At 41.2% G+C, this 14,390-nt stretch overlaps 1 protein-coding gene across 11 annotated transcripts in view; it reads right to left on the minus strand.

Annotated features, from left to right (window-relative positions):
• LOC101876724 (caldesmon) overlaps window positions 1–14,390 on the minus strand; it is a 185,170-nt gene that overhangs the window by 40,686 nt on the left and 130,094 nt on the right. Inside the window, exon 1 of one of the 11 annotated variants that reach the window (XM_031048122.2) lies at window positions 11,441–11,807. The exons of the other annotated variants lie outside the window; for them this stretch is intronic. Within the exon in view, the coding sequence (XP_030903982.2) occupies window positions 11,441–11,487 (47 nt within the window). The 5' untranslated portion in view covers window positions 11,488–11,807. Of the gene's footprint in view, window positions 1–11,440; window positions 11,808–14,390 lie in introns of those variants that run through there. 11 annotated transcript variants of the gene reach the window in all.

Genomic DNA, 14,390 nt, shown 5'->3' on the forward strand with positions numbered 1-14,390 from the left:
GCATGTAGCCTATGGCTATGACTCCATAACCAAAACACTGGCCTCTGATCTAGGAGTGACACTGAAACTGTTTACGGATTTTAACAAGATTGGGACAGAAAATCAGTGAGGCAGGAAGAAGTAATGTGGAAGCATAGATCAAACAGGGACCAGGGCCATAGGAAGGGGCCTGGAACAAGACATCTTCCTTGGACTGGTGATGGGCCTAAGGAGAAAACAGCAGCAATGGATGAGGAGCATCATCCCTACAGGGCACAAGATGGAGAATGGAGAAAGGTTGACAGAGAAATATTCAAGGACAGGGAAGAGGAAAAGAGATCCATCAGGAAGTAGCAAGGACTGAGAAAGCACCAGGACTAGGTAAGTGGCTCAGCCATCAATATTTAGCATCAGAACAGGTTCACATGATGTCCAAAACCTGGCAAGCCAAAACCCAGCATGACTTGACTGAATGGAAACTCTAAGACAGCAGGTCATGATTACCTAGATTACACATCACTCAGGAGCTCCTTTGATCTTGCCTGCAATGTTACAGTCAGAACCTGCTATTTTTACTGGTCGATTCATCAAAAGTATGGGTTAGCATTAGCCTGGGCTCTGTGAAGCATCAAAACTCCTCTGCATTTCCCAGAGGATTAGAGATTGTAACTAAATTACTATTGCTCAGAGACAGACAAGTCCCTGAAATATCTGCTAGAGCCTTCAGAAATGGAGCAAAGACTGTGCTGATGAACAAAGTATAAGGCATGGACTTACAGCGAGCCTGGAAAAATAGTTTTACCAGATAATCATTCAAATAATCATAGAATAATCTTTTTTATCCACTCTTCCCGACACAAAATATGCAAGATAAGGACACAGCCTTAACATAGCACAGCAGACTAAATATTGAAATAAATGCTGCAAACAGGAAAACAACTGAAATGCAAGAGCAGAAAATGCACCAAAATGGAGCAGGTTCTGAAGCCTTATGCTAGCTGAAATAAACCACTTTAGGGGGGTATGGCATTACAAATACATCCAGTGCTGTGCTACAACATATGGTGAATGGGAAAAAAAATAATGAAAATCATATGTCTCCAAGTTTTCTGGTACCAATTCCCTGTGCACACAACTCATGGATGCTGTGCAGGTACGGATTTGGTTTCAAGGGAGATTCATAGCTGCTCGCTTTTAATATGGACAAGCATCTGTCTCTTTCTCAGGTGTTTAAGAAACCAACTGTCAACAGCCAAGGTGATTAGGAGACATTTGCAGTGAGACAGCAGAGGAATTACGAGTGCAGATCCTGTCATTTGCTAACAGGATTAGGGGCAGCTACATTCCATGCATCTCTCTGAAAGCTAATCCCAATGTGTCTTTCACCTTCTTGAAAGGTAAAAAGCCCTTCCATAAAACAGACCCATACAGATATGCAGGGTCACGTACAACACTTTGAACAGCAAACTCGTGTTACAATGATTTGCAGACATTATATAATGGTGCTGTGCAGTTTAAACAGCTGGAAGTCTGAAATGTAGCCATTGCAACTACAGCCACATAAACACGAAAAAGTACCCTGGCTTTACCTCTGGGACCCTTATTCCAAGAGAAGCTATTTTGTAAGAAACAACCAAACAACTCAATCAGTTTAACTATTGGAGAAAGCCTTTGAAAAGCTGACTGAATTCATGAGAGCTGGTCAGTCACACTGAAAATGTCAATCTAAAACCCACCGCTCTTTAAAAAGCATTAAAAAAAAAACCCAACTTAAAAAAAAAACACACAAAAAAACCACTTAAAAAACCCCCAACTTCTCAATTTCACAGATGCAGTAACAAATTATCTACAATTTATGAGTTAATCAGAACAAGAAATACCCTAATGAAAACTAGGAAATGGAAGAAGATAATAGCCTACTTATCCTAAAAGTGGATATGGACTTCCAATGGGGTATATGCAGCTGTCAGAGTGTCGTGGTTTAAACCCAGTCAGCCACACAGTTTCTACTCCCCCTTGCCTCTTTCTTTCCTTCCACCCCCCTCCCTTCCTGCTTCCAGAGGGATAGGGAAGAGAATCAAAAGAATGTAACTCCTATGGCTTGAGATAAGAACAGTTTAGTAACTAGGGTATAACAAAAATCACTACTGCTACCACCAATAATAACAATGATAAGTGAAATAGCAAGGGAAGAGAATACGATACCACCCGCCAAAATGAGCCTGACCCAGAAGAGAGCTAGACCTTCCGGGTAACCCCAGTTACCTCCCCGGGCATGACATGCTGTGGTATGGAATACTTATTTGTTAGTTTGGGTCAGGTGTCCTGTCCCTGTTTCCTCCCGACCTCCTCTCCTCCCTGGCAGAGCATGAGACTCACAAAGTCCTTGATCAGAGTAAACATCAGTGTTATCAGCTCTGTTCACAGGCTGAAAGTCAAAACACAGTACTGCACCAGCTACTAAAAATCAGAAAAACTGACTGCTACTGCTGAACCCAGGACACAGGGGCATAAAGCACCTAACACAAACTGCAGCAATATAAAACATGTTTCCAAATCACAGCAATTATTATGATCTCTGTTGGGTTTTTTTGTTTGGTTGGTTTGGTTTTGTTTGGTTTTTGTATGGGTATTTTTTTGTTTGGTTTGGTTTTTTTTCCATTCTGTAATAGCCAGCTCCACATAGGAACCAGTCTGTAATAACTGTTGGAAAAGGTTTTATAATGTAGCATCCCCATACAGGTAAGTTCTTCATGGACACAGGAAGCTAAGTGGTAGTGCCATCAGTACATTTGTGGCAACTTATTGATCAGGTCCTGTTGTTTCTTTGGCAAATCTTCCCCTGCCAGTCAGCCATCCTCTGCCCTATCTGGTTAGCCACCTCCACAACACCTCAGCCCTTGCCTCAGCTCTAGCCTGTCCGACAGGCAAAATATATTCATGATCTGTCTGCACTGGCATCTGGGTTGCAGGAGAGAGTGAGCAGCACTAATCTGGGCTGGACCTACAAGCTCTGATTTGATTCCAGATAGCAATGAGTGTGCCCTTGTTGGAGAGCATAATATTGTGTTGTGATTGTTCTTGCCTTTGCACACCATAAGCAAAGCACTGGTCCACAAAGCAGAGATTTGATGACACACAATATACATTTGCTTTTATCTGCATTTCATCATACTGATAAAAGAAATGGCAACTGAGTCCAGGGAAGCAAAGGTGAAGGAGCAAAGCAGATGGGTCTGTATAAGAGAGGAGTGTGACCAGCAGTAGAACGAAAGTGAGAGGAGGTGGCCAGCAACGTGGTAAGGATAGCAAAGGGCTCCTGTGGCAAGAAAGTGATATGGCTAAAAGAACAGACTGCAAATGCAGACAAAAGGGAGTCTAGTTTCAAATGTTTGAGGAGACAAGAGATGATAAGTTTCCACCACCAAGAAAAGCCTTTTTACTGATTCAACTGCCATTTTTAAAGGGAATATAATAAAAAAAAATCATTATTAAACACACACACACACAGATTGTCTGGTATAATCCATTACATTCTAGAAGTGAATGCAGACCAATGGTTATTGTCCTATCATTGTTACATTAATACTTGGCACTTGCTAAATTCTTTCCATTGAAAGATCTCAATGTGCCTTACAAATGTTTATCAGTGTTAATAATCCTTGTACCCCCTTCTGACTTCTGCATGGTCAGTGTTATTACTACTACAATGCCAGTTAAAGGGATACAAAACAGATAAACAAACTTCTTTTAGCCTAAACCAGATTAGGATTAGCAGGTAAGATTCTTGTTTTGGGTACACTACTTCATGCCTGCTCCAAAACCTGTTGAATCTACCAGCTGCACTGTGCTGACTTCCATCTCTGTGCCTGAAAGCGTGTGAAAGCCACTGGCAGAATTTATTATCCTGGGACCTTTCTTTGCTGGCATACTGAACAAAGACACATCCTCCCCTGAGCTCTCTCTGAGCAAGTGATAGCCTGCCTCTTCTCTGTGTAATGCCTCTGTTGCTAAGTACTTCCAAATCAGTAGTTTACATTTTAAAAAGGGTTGTGCCTGCTGGGAAAGGGGAAAGAAAGGGTGAAAAGCTGGTTTAGCCCAGGAAACCTTGCAGCTGTGTCACTATGAAAGAACCTCAAACTTCGTGCAGGGGTCAACATGCCTCAACACAGCCTGGCACCTTTTTGAAGCACTGGGATGTGAACACACTTAGGTGTCTGGAAATATGGAAAAGAGGGTGCAGGGTCCTCACCCTACCATTGGGAGGCAAGGGGTTAGCTTGTTGTCAAACTCTTTTGTTTCTCAGGCTTCAACAGGTGCAGAAAGACAGTTTGGTGAGGTAGGACTTCCAAAAGGTGATTGAGTGAGAAAACACCAGCTGTAAACCAGAGTGATTCTAGTCCTACAGGAACTGTAGACAACAACACATGGGAAGGTTTCTGTGCACCACAACTGTCTACACCCTCTTTAGTCCCACAGTGTAGATGGGACTGACCTCAGTGCCAGACAACCCTTCCAACACTGGCTTTTGCAGGACTGTGTTGATTCGAAGTTAAAATGTTTCCCATCTCACCTGCAGTGCAAGAAGACTGCTTTAGGAAGCCAAAGAGACTCCTATAACAATGCATTTGCACAGCAGATGGTTCCTTAGAAACAACACCAGAGAGCAGACTTTAGTCTTGATCTAACCATGCCACGCGGTTCATCTGACTATCCTCTTCCCAGTAGTCCATAGTAACTATTCATACATGCACTCCAGGCAAGTGAGTTACAACTCAATTTACCCTTTTATGAAAGTTCTTACAAAATTAAACTATGCATCCTGGAAGGCACTGGAAAGGGCCCAAAAACAAGCACTAGATAGCAAACCTGTGTTTAATATACTTTTGTGAATATACCAACATTTGGCAAGCAAGGATGTGGCAATGTAAATTGCAAAATATTTGGCACGATAAAGACTTAAGGCAAGCATGAAAGAATTTGAATTCTTGCTCACAAAGAGTGTGGTCCAACCTGCTACCACAACTCAATCTACTGAGAGACTGAAGAAGATAAACTTTAGCAGCAGGTAACAAAAAGGTCTGGAGATCAGCAATCCTTCAAATTGGAAAAACAAGTTAAGCCTACTTTAAGAATGACAGTGGTTAAGTATGAGATGTTGTCCTGGGTTCAGCAGTAACAGTCATTTTTCTCCTTAGTACCCAGTGCAGTGCTATGGTTTTGACTTTTGGCCTGGGAACAGCGCTGATAACACCAATGTTTTTAGTTGCTGCTCAGTAATGTTTACTCTGACCAAGGACTTTCTGAGTCTCAGGCTCTGCCAGGGAGGAGGGGAAGCAGGGAGGAAGCAGAAACAGGGCACTGACCCAAACTAGCCAAAGAGGTATTCCATACCATAGCACGTCATGCCCATTATATAAACTGCGGGCAGTTACCCGGAAGGGTTATATCACTCCTCAGATGGGGCTGGGTATTGCTCGGTGGGTGGTGAGCGATTGTATTCTCTTCCCTTGTTATTTCCCTTATCATTATTACTGTTGGTGGTAGCAGTACTGATTTGTGTTATACCTTAGTTATATATATACATATATATATATATATAACCCTACCAAACCCCTCAAGAGTGGTTGTGAAGCAAGCTTTCAGGAGTAGCCTACTCCTAATAGTGCATCTGTACGTTTTGTTTAATGTGTACTGGTACATCCAATTCCTGTTACCAGTGTTGTTTATTTTTCTTTTCCAACTTCATTATCATCCAACTTTATCTTTTGCATCTTTTGCCTACAGTAAGCTAACCTCAACAATAACAGGATATGTACTCTACAATTATGGGGAGCTGGAAAAGGGAAAAATTGCTTCACAAGTGACATAATCAAGGTTACAATACTCAGAAGAAAGTAAATAAGCAAGTGACAGAGAAACCGGGCATAGCGACTAGGTTAACTGTTATTTCTCCTACAGTCAAAAAACCGCACTGGAGCACTGGGTGGGAAGAAGGCAGCCACTTTACGTTGCTTTTGATTTCCTGGTGCAGCACAGACTGAATTTAAGCACAGACAATACTTGGCTTGATCTTTCAGTTACCAAGAGGCAAACAGCAACTGGGGGAAAAAAAGTATTTATATAACAGCTTCTGTCCTCTCTTGAAATTTTGCTCATTGTAACTCAGTTTAAAACCCAGGAAACTTCACTGACTTCAGACCTGAAGCCTGTACTTAAGCCTAGAATGCATTACTCATCTCTGGAATTCAACATGTGCCTTCAAAGCATTTTGAAAGAAAAATAGCTGAGCCATATAAAGCATCAACTAAACCTTGTAGTTGGTACTTTTCTTCAATAAGAGACTGAGAAGAGATCATATACTTTGGACAGAAGTGTGATTTTTCTGACAACTTCACCAAATGTTTAAATGCTTTAGATGTAGAACAACCCACATGGATCACTGTGTTCCAACATGTCCATTGTTCCCTAAAACGGTGATGATGGTATGGTACTGATAGACTTGCATAAATATCCAGTTTGTGTGTCAGTGAGATTTCATGGCAACCCTTATGAAATAGAGAAGGAAGAAGGGAGGCAAAGGCAAAGGGGGTGTAAAGGGGGAAGCCCTCTCTGACTGTGTACTCTGCAAAGGATATGAACTGCAGAAAAGAGGAACCATGTCAGCAAATGCCAAACCAATGTGACACCTGCCAAACCACACCTTATCCTCCTCAATCAGCAAAAAAAAATATCCGCTGCCTGATTTCTCTTACCTCACCAATAAAGGGCTAAGATTTTTCCCTTATTAGGACAGTCTCCATGCTGTAAAATTCTGGCTCTAGTAAGTGGCTTTAACAATATGTGCTGTACATCAGCACAAAAAGAAAGCAACTAATAAAAATAAAACACAGGAGGAGAATAAAAGGGCTGAGTCCTAAATTAAAAGGGACGACATCAGCTTAGCTTGAGCTCCAAAATTTGATCATAGATTTATGAAATGGAGAATTAAAACTGGAATGGATAAATGCATGAAGGCTAACATTATACAGATATATAATTATAAATTTGGCCTTGCAGCTACTTATACACATAAGAAGACTTGCTGAAGTCAAGGAGACTTTATAACTACACTTAAGTGACTACACAGCTCAAAACATACATCAAATTTCAGTACGTGAAAGCAGTGCAAAGAAAGGGTTTTTTTTAATGTTTTCTTTAACAAAATGTAGAAAGAATGAAAACTTACAGTCAGGTAGGCATCCATGTTTCAGTTATTTCAACTGATTTGTGGAAGTGATTTTCTTGGTTGGGTTTTAAACATACGGTTTTGGATTATCTAGTTTACTGCATCTGCATTATATGGACATATATGCATATGTATGGCCAGAAGAACACAGAGGGCCTAAAATAACCACCAGATAATTGGTTCTTTTGAACCTCTTTGTTTTACTCTGAACTGGGAACTGGGTGAACGGGGAGGCCCGGGACTGCAGGTTTGCAGGAAAGGGAAAGATAAGGGTATAAAGAAGCAGGATGAACTTCTGCCACCCCTATCCCACACTAGTTGAACACCTATGCCAACAGTATGGCTGTGGAGGAGCTATCTGAATTTAAGATCTGCACTAGCAATAAATTTTGTAGCTTTGCTGAAGCAGAAGAAGAATCCCTTGTCAGAGTGAAGTGGCATGGAAAACACTGTTTTATTTTAATTCAGAGTGAAGCAAGAAGGCAAATCCTACAACAAACTTTTTTTTATAACTTTTTTCTTTAAAATGTAGGTCAATTTGAATCAAAATATTAAAAAAAATCAGAATGTTTTATTTCAAGTTTTAATTTAAAGTATTTCCTCTTGTTTTCATTCAGACAGAAACATAACATGTACTCCCAAACAGTTCTGCCCTGAGCTCTCAGTTCTGCCCACAACTCTGACAATTTTTCTTGGTTTTGCTAAGTTTGCCTTCAGTCAGAAACAATTCTTATAGCTCATTTCAGGTATTTGGATTCACAGAGAGCAGTACCAGGTTGAGTCTGGTATCTCTCGCCACTGTCCTGGCTTGAACCAAGGCTTGCACAGGGTAGTCACGGTTTTCATTAAACTCTCCAGAGTCACTTGTTCTCTGACAAAATCCTAGATATTTGATTCTTACAGAGTCATGACTTCAGATTCAAGTGGATATCTAAAACCTCACACAGACCAATCCAACTTCGTGCTCTCAACACTCAGTGCCTTCCTCATGCTGGAAGAAAGAAAAGCATCTTTCATTGAGGCAAAAAAGTTGTGAAATCTCACAGATGTTTCCATATATATCTGTCCTTTCTCTGCCATAATGTTTCTTTCACTGAGGATAATCTCACTCAAAAATGTTTCAGCTCTGCCACTAAATTTCTTCTGATCCATAAGAGAAAAGTTCCTAAATCTAGCAACAAAATCTCAAACCGGACATTCAGTCTTCAATAGCCTCTGTTTCTCTTGTTGTGTAAATCAGACGGAAAGCACATGTATTTCATTCAGGTGGTGACAACTAATACATAAAGAATGCTTCATATACATAGAATATTGTTGTTACAGTACTCAAGTATGTGGGTCCACCCACAGACAAACGTATTTGCATCACAACCACTCACCATCCCAAGTGTTTCAGATTTCATTCCAAGACAACAGGCATTGAAGTGAAGCGTGGATATAAACATTACAGCTCACAGACGGACAGGACATTGTAAGAAAATTGCCTGTTTCTTGGCCCATGGTACGTTTGTCGCTGTTGGGGAAGTGCCACTTTCAGAAACTGACTGAGATTCTTACCTTTCAAAATGTAGACAAATAGGGTCACTACAGGCCTTGTGCATTTGGTCTATAGGTGCATTATGTCCATCTTATATATCTCAGTAATGTAAAGAAGCTTTTACAAACTAAGAATTCAGGCCATTGCCCACTGGGAAAATGAAATGAAAAGCATGGCCAACAGAGAAGACAAGAAAGAAGGAAAGAAATAGCTTCAAGTGAAAATGAAAAGCACCAAATTTTGAAGCAGAATTAACCAGATAACAAATTAAGACCAAAACTGCTGCTGTCTATGGAAAAGTGTCTCCTTCAACCCTTCTATTCTCCTAACAAGACCTATTTGGTTATCACTATTGAGCATACAGCCAAAAACCAGAAAAGGTAACTTACAACATAATGAAAAGACTGCAAAAGACTGAACTTCCAACAATCAAACTGCCCATGAACAACCTGTGATATCTGAAGGAAAGTTCTAATTTGCTGGGAGAAAACATTCTACCTGTTAGCAAAGACAATTCTGCTTTCCCTAGAAGCTTGCATAGTAAACCCTTTAGTGTCCAGCAAAGTGAGCCAATTCCATCCCTACACATTTATTAAGAAGTCTTTAAATTTCCAGGCCAACCGGAATGATTTCTTGGCAATGGTGAGAGCTTCTGCTTTTAATTTCTAGTGTATCAAATGCTAACAGGATTATATCCAACTATTAAGCAATTACAAAATTTTCTACAAATACTTTGAGTATGCTGAGAGCATAGAGAGTATCTTCAGATGCAGCTGAAACAGTCATATAAAGGGGCCATTAGAGGGCATTTGCAAGAAGTTAGCAATCACATTGCACTTCATTCAAAACAGTGCATAACAGCCTCCTCCTTTTCCCTGGAGAGTCTCCAGAGAGTTAACTTATAAGGATTTTAATACTCCTTTTCTTTTCCATTACAATTTCCTGAGAAGACATGAGCACTTGGAATGAGTACGTTATGCCTCAGCCTGGGAAGGGCAGTATTTCATCATGTATTTCACTGAGCAATGCTTTGAAGAAGCCTTTGTGGGTAATGCTAAAGGTGTCTTCCCTGCTTTTGGCCTGAGGTCACAGAGATGTTTGTTAAAAGGGAATAAATCAGTTTCCAAATTTTGCCCACACAAGTCTGATTTCTGTTAAAGAGTCCTACTCAAAGCCTTGCTTTTCTTCCCCAAATATGCTACTGTGAGTCTTGACAAAAGAAAACCAATGTCTGATTGTCAAGGTGTGATTGCTCTTGTTTAAAAGTCGCTACAGGACACAAATCTCTCAAGATACAGGAGACCAACCACATAGTACTTAATCATGTTTCAGGAGAAGAGGATTGAATTGTTTTCACTCAGATATAATTTCACTGACCTCAGTGAACTCAATTCATATAACATAATTGTGAGTGTTACAGTGCACGCAAGCTAGGGCATTCCTCGCAGCACTTGCTCAATGCTTCAGAGATACACCAAGCATAAAGTCAGCACACTGCTGGTTACCTCTCTCACCCAAAGGGAAGCGAAGGAGACTCTCTCTCAGTAAGTATATCCAATTATTTCTAATTTTTTAAGCAAAACAGCCAGACCTTAACATCTAGCTAAACCAGCCCCAATGCAGACCAGTGAAAGGGGCCGAAGGTTTCAGCTTGGGTTACTGAACCCAAAACCAGCTCCAAGAGTCAAGGTTTCCACCAGTTATATCAGCACTGAAGTGCCCAAACCTAGCCCACTTTGTCCTGTCTCCTCTCTTCCTTTCCACTCACACTGGTTGCAGAGAAACTGATGCTCTGCCACGGCTGCTTCCAATTCCCGTACAGCAGTACGGGCAGGCTGGCAACTGTGGCTTGTGTCTATTCCACCACAAACCAACACAAAACAAACCCATTTGACACGCTTTTAGTTAAATTATTATTTATTGCCCAATTTCTGAAATCATGATGAAAGATTTCAGATTCCTGGAAGGGACTTCTTGGAGGGGCTGGGTTTCAGAAATCCCTGAGCAACTTCTCTCTCCAAAAACACAGTATTCCATGCTGGTAAATCAAGAAACAGGCACCCAGAAGTCCCAGTTGCTTTTCAAAACCTCCCCCAATTTTTAAAGAAACCCGTGATACAAACAACAGTATTTTAGCAGTGTCGTAATGTTCTGTTTCCCACCCCTCAACACATAAAGCAGACAAAAAAACCCCAACAGCACAGGATTCAAATAAAGCAGATAATTTCTTTGGCTATATTACAGAGACTAATTGATTTTCTTCTCCCACTTCCCTTCCACAGTCAGTGATGAATGTGCCATGAGGACTTTTGCTCACTGAATTAAGCAATTTGAGTTCTCTGAAAGCTTTCACACAAACTATGAAACTTCTGCAAACTTCCCATTAGCAGAACTCCAATTAGCAACCACGCTTTCCAACATATTCTTCTGCCACTGAACAAAGCAATTTAAATTCTACAGTTCAGGTAGGAGAAATGCATAAATGCAAAGGCTTTTCCTTTAGACAATAGAGCACAATATAACAAAAAGAAGAGCAAAAGAACACAGTCTGCATTCAATGCTTGTTCCCCAGTTCAACCAGCTTCCCAACTTATTACACCATTCTGTTCCTGTTTCCCATCGCCAACATTCAGCATTTCCCACACAACACCAAAAGACTAAATCCATACAGATATCATAATAAATAGGCAACTCACTTGGAAAGGCTTGACAAGCTCTGCCTGCAGTATGATCTGCTGATCATGTCTGCAGCGTATGAATCAGTGCGAACTGCTGCCAGCTCCAGGGAGCAAATGGACGGATGATCAGGGCGTGGAATGAGATAATAAAAATGCCATTATCCTTTCAGGCATGCGAGACTCATTGGATGCTCTTTCCACCCCACAGGTTAACCATTTGGTCGGTCCTGTAGCTCCCCTATTGACACTATTTGCCTACTGTCAAGCTCATAATCTATCTTGTATCCTCCTCCTCTCCCTTCACTTGCCTCTGCTCTGTGATCATATGATTTGATTTTTTTTTACTGTATTCTCTCTAATAGATCCTCTTTGCTATGTCTGGGTCCCCGTCACAAAAACTCCTGCAGACTCTCAGCTGCTCAAGTTGACCAATAAATGCTTGCTTCCCATTCAGCTTTCATAAGAAGCACTGCTGTTTAAGCAAGCTTGTCTGAGCACCAAGCAGCCTGAGCACTGCACAGAGGTTCTTTCACAAGTATTTGCTTGTAGGAAACTCACATTCTAGCCTGCCAAGAGATGATGAGGGGAGAGAACCCAAATATAAAACAATGGTCCAGGAAACAGTCCTCCCTTTTGATCATAAATCATTGCTTAAGCATTTTGCAGACACTTGCACCCAGTCTAACTTGTGAAAGGTCAAGCCTGATCAGGTGGCTCAAAAGACTGGAGGGTGGTTGCCAAACAGGAACAAATTCAGGGAGGTGAGAAGCAGTTGCAAGATAAACTGCAGTCCAGGTAAGAACATCTTGTATTTGCAAAGGGATGAAACCAGGGCTGGAGCTAAATCCAACCTAAGAGACTCTCCTCAAGGCTCTTCCACCTAATCCAGTGAATGAGGCAGGAAATAGAAATGCAAAGTAAGTAATTTAAATAGAGGCACCATCAGTTACCATGATTTTACATGCTTGGCTCTCATACCCCTTTAAGCCCACATATGTGAGTAAACTGAAACAGCTTACTATGCAGTGCTGCAGCCATTACACCCTAGGATCTGATCTTGTTAAACCTCATAAATTACAAGAGTGGGTGTGGATGGATTAGTACTCCAAAGGGAAACCTCTACTGCAAGCTCGCCCTTCTATGGGAAGGAGAGTGTGGGTTCAGTAGGTGGCACTCTTACCTTGAAGTGAGCGCCAAGGCAATCCTCTCTGCAGGAAGCCAGGATGCTGGATGTCCAAGGAAGTGTCAACCTTGACAGTTTTTTTCTCAGAGCTTGCAAGAACCCAGCATCTGCATGCTAGAGGTATTGATACTCATTCACATCCTGCTCAAATCCTGCAGTCAATAACCAAGGTTTTTTAACTCCCAAAATCTCCCTCTACATCTTCAAGGAGACAGATTTTTGTGAAAAGGGTGGATGATTCACATGGACAAGCTCAGAATTTTTTTGCACACTCAGAAACAGGTCTGAAATACTCCAAGAAGTTGCTATTTCTTCATGTACACCTTCTGCAGCCCCAGCACTTTGTTCTAAAGTACATGTAAAAAACCTCCACTTTCTAGTGTGTAAAATATACTGGAATTCTGGTCTGGAGAAAGGAAAGGTCAATAGTGCTGATTGCAAAGAGCGAAAAACATGGATTCCATTTCTGTGATTGCAGAGACATCTGCAAGTGAGATGATGGATAGTATAGCAGGAGGGCCATCTCCGTTTCTTCTACCCTTACCTCAAGGGAAAGAGGACATGTAAGGCAGTGCAAATGCGTTGAGAGGGGAGTCATTTTTCCCTCTGGAAGAGCATGAGTTAAAAAGAGATTATATTGTTGTTCTGCCAAAATACACATTTTAATCAGATGCCAGATGCAAGAGTTGATGTTCTACCTCCACTGCACCCATCAGTCATAAGACCCATTCAGCTGAGGAACATCACCGTTGTAACAAGAGCTATAGAGACATTTGTGATGAAGTCTGCAGCACAACAGAGGGCTTCTCCAAAGCCAACACATGCAATTTCAAGCATTAACAGAGTTGGGTGAGGAGCCAGCAGCTCTGTCAGTTTGCATCAAAGCAGAACTGATTCCCTGAAAGAGTCTGACACAGACAAGGAAAAAATTCCCAGAAAAAAAAATGTAGGAGGAGGACCTGAGTCTCTTTTAGATCTTTGCACTTAATAATCTATTATTGCAAAGCCAAATGTTTGTTGTTCACTTTTTTCAGTACCTTAATTAAGAGAACTGTTCTTGGTACACTGTAGCCCTTAGATGAAGATCTTGCATATGGAGCAGGAAGAAGCAAATCACCTTCCCTAGATCATTTCAATTATTCACATGGTCATCTAAAGCATGAACAATGATGGGGGCAGGAGACGAGTGTCTCAACCTGCTTTCCTTGAATATTCTGATGCTTCAGAGATTATTACTTGGCTCCAGGACATCAAAACCCCTAAGCAAGACACTAAAAAGAGAAGCTAACTAAACTAGGGCACTTGAGAGATGCCATTCGCACCAATGAATTTGAGTTAAATTGCCTCATAAGAATGTAGGCTCATCAATTACTACAAGGAAAGAAACTACAAGGCCTTTTCTAGCTTCTCAATATTAAAAGCAGCAAGATGAGGAAGAGGAAGGAGCCATAAGAGCTTTCCAAAGGAAGTTATTACTGGGAGGTTCCAACATCTACTCATACTAACAATAGGAATGTCCAGAGGTCATCCAGAGAGCCACTTAATGTTTTGTTTATTATTTTAACCATTACGTATCAAGGCAGACTGTCCAGTGAGCTGATCACAATAGCCTGGGAATCGTTTTTCCTTTGAGCTTACAGTGAATTTAGAACCTGACAGGCTCACATGCATTGTCCAGCCCATACCTTTCCATATGTAGCCTATACCTTTCTGTACCTGGTTTTCAACAGTGGATTTGCTGCGCCAGTCACTGTTTTTGCCCTGCTATTCAAACATCCTCATGCT

This window comes from Melopsittacus undulatus, chromosome 5 (assembly GCF_012275295.1).
Source record: "Melopsittacus undulatus isolate bMelUnd1 chromosome 5, bMelUnd1.mat.Z, whole genome shotgun sequence".
Taxonomy (NCBI): Eukaryota; Metazoa; Chordata; class Aves; order Psittaciformes; family Psittaculidae; genus Melopsittacus; species Melopsittacus undulatus.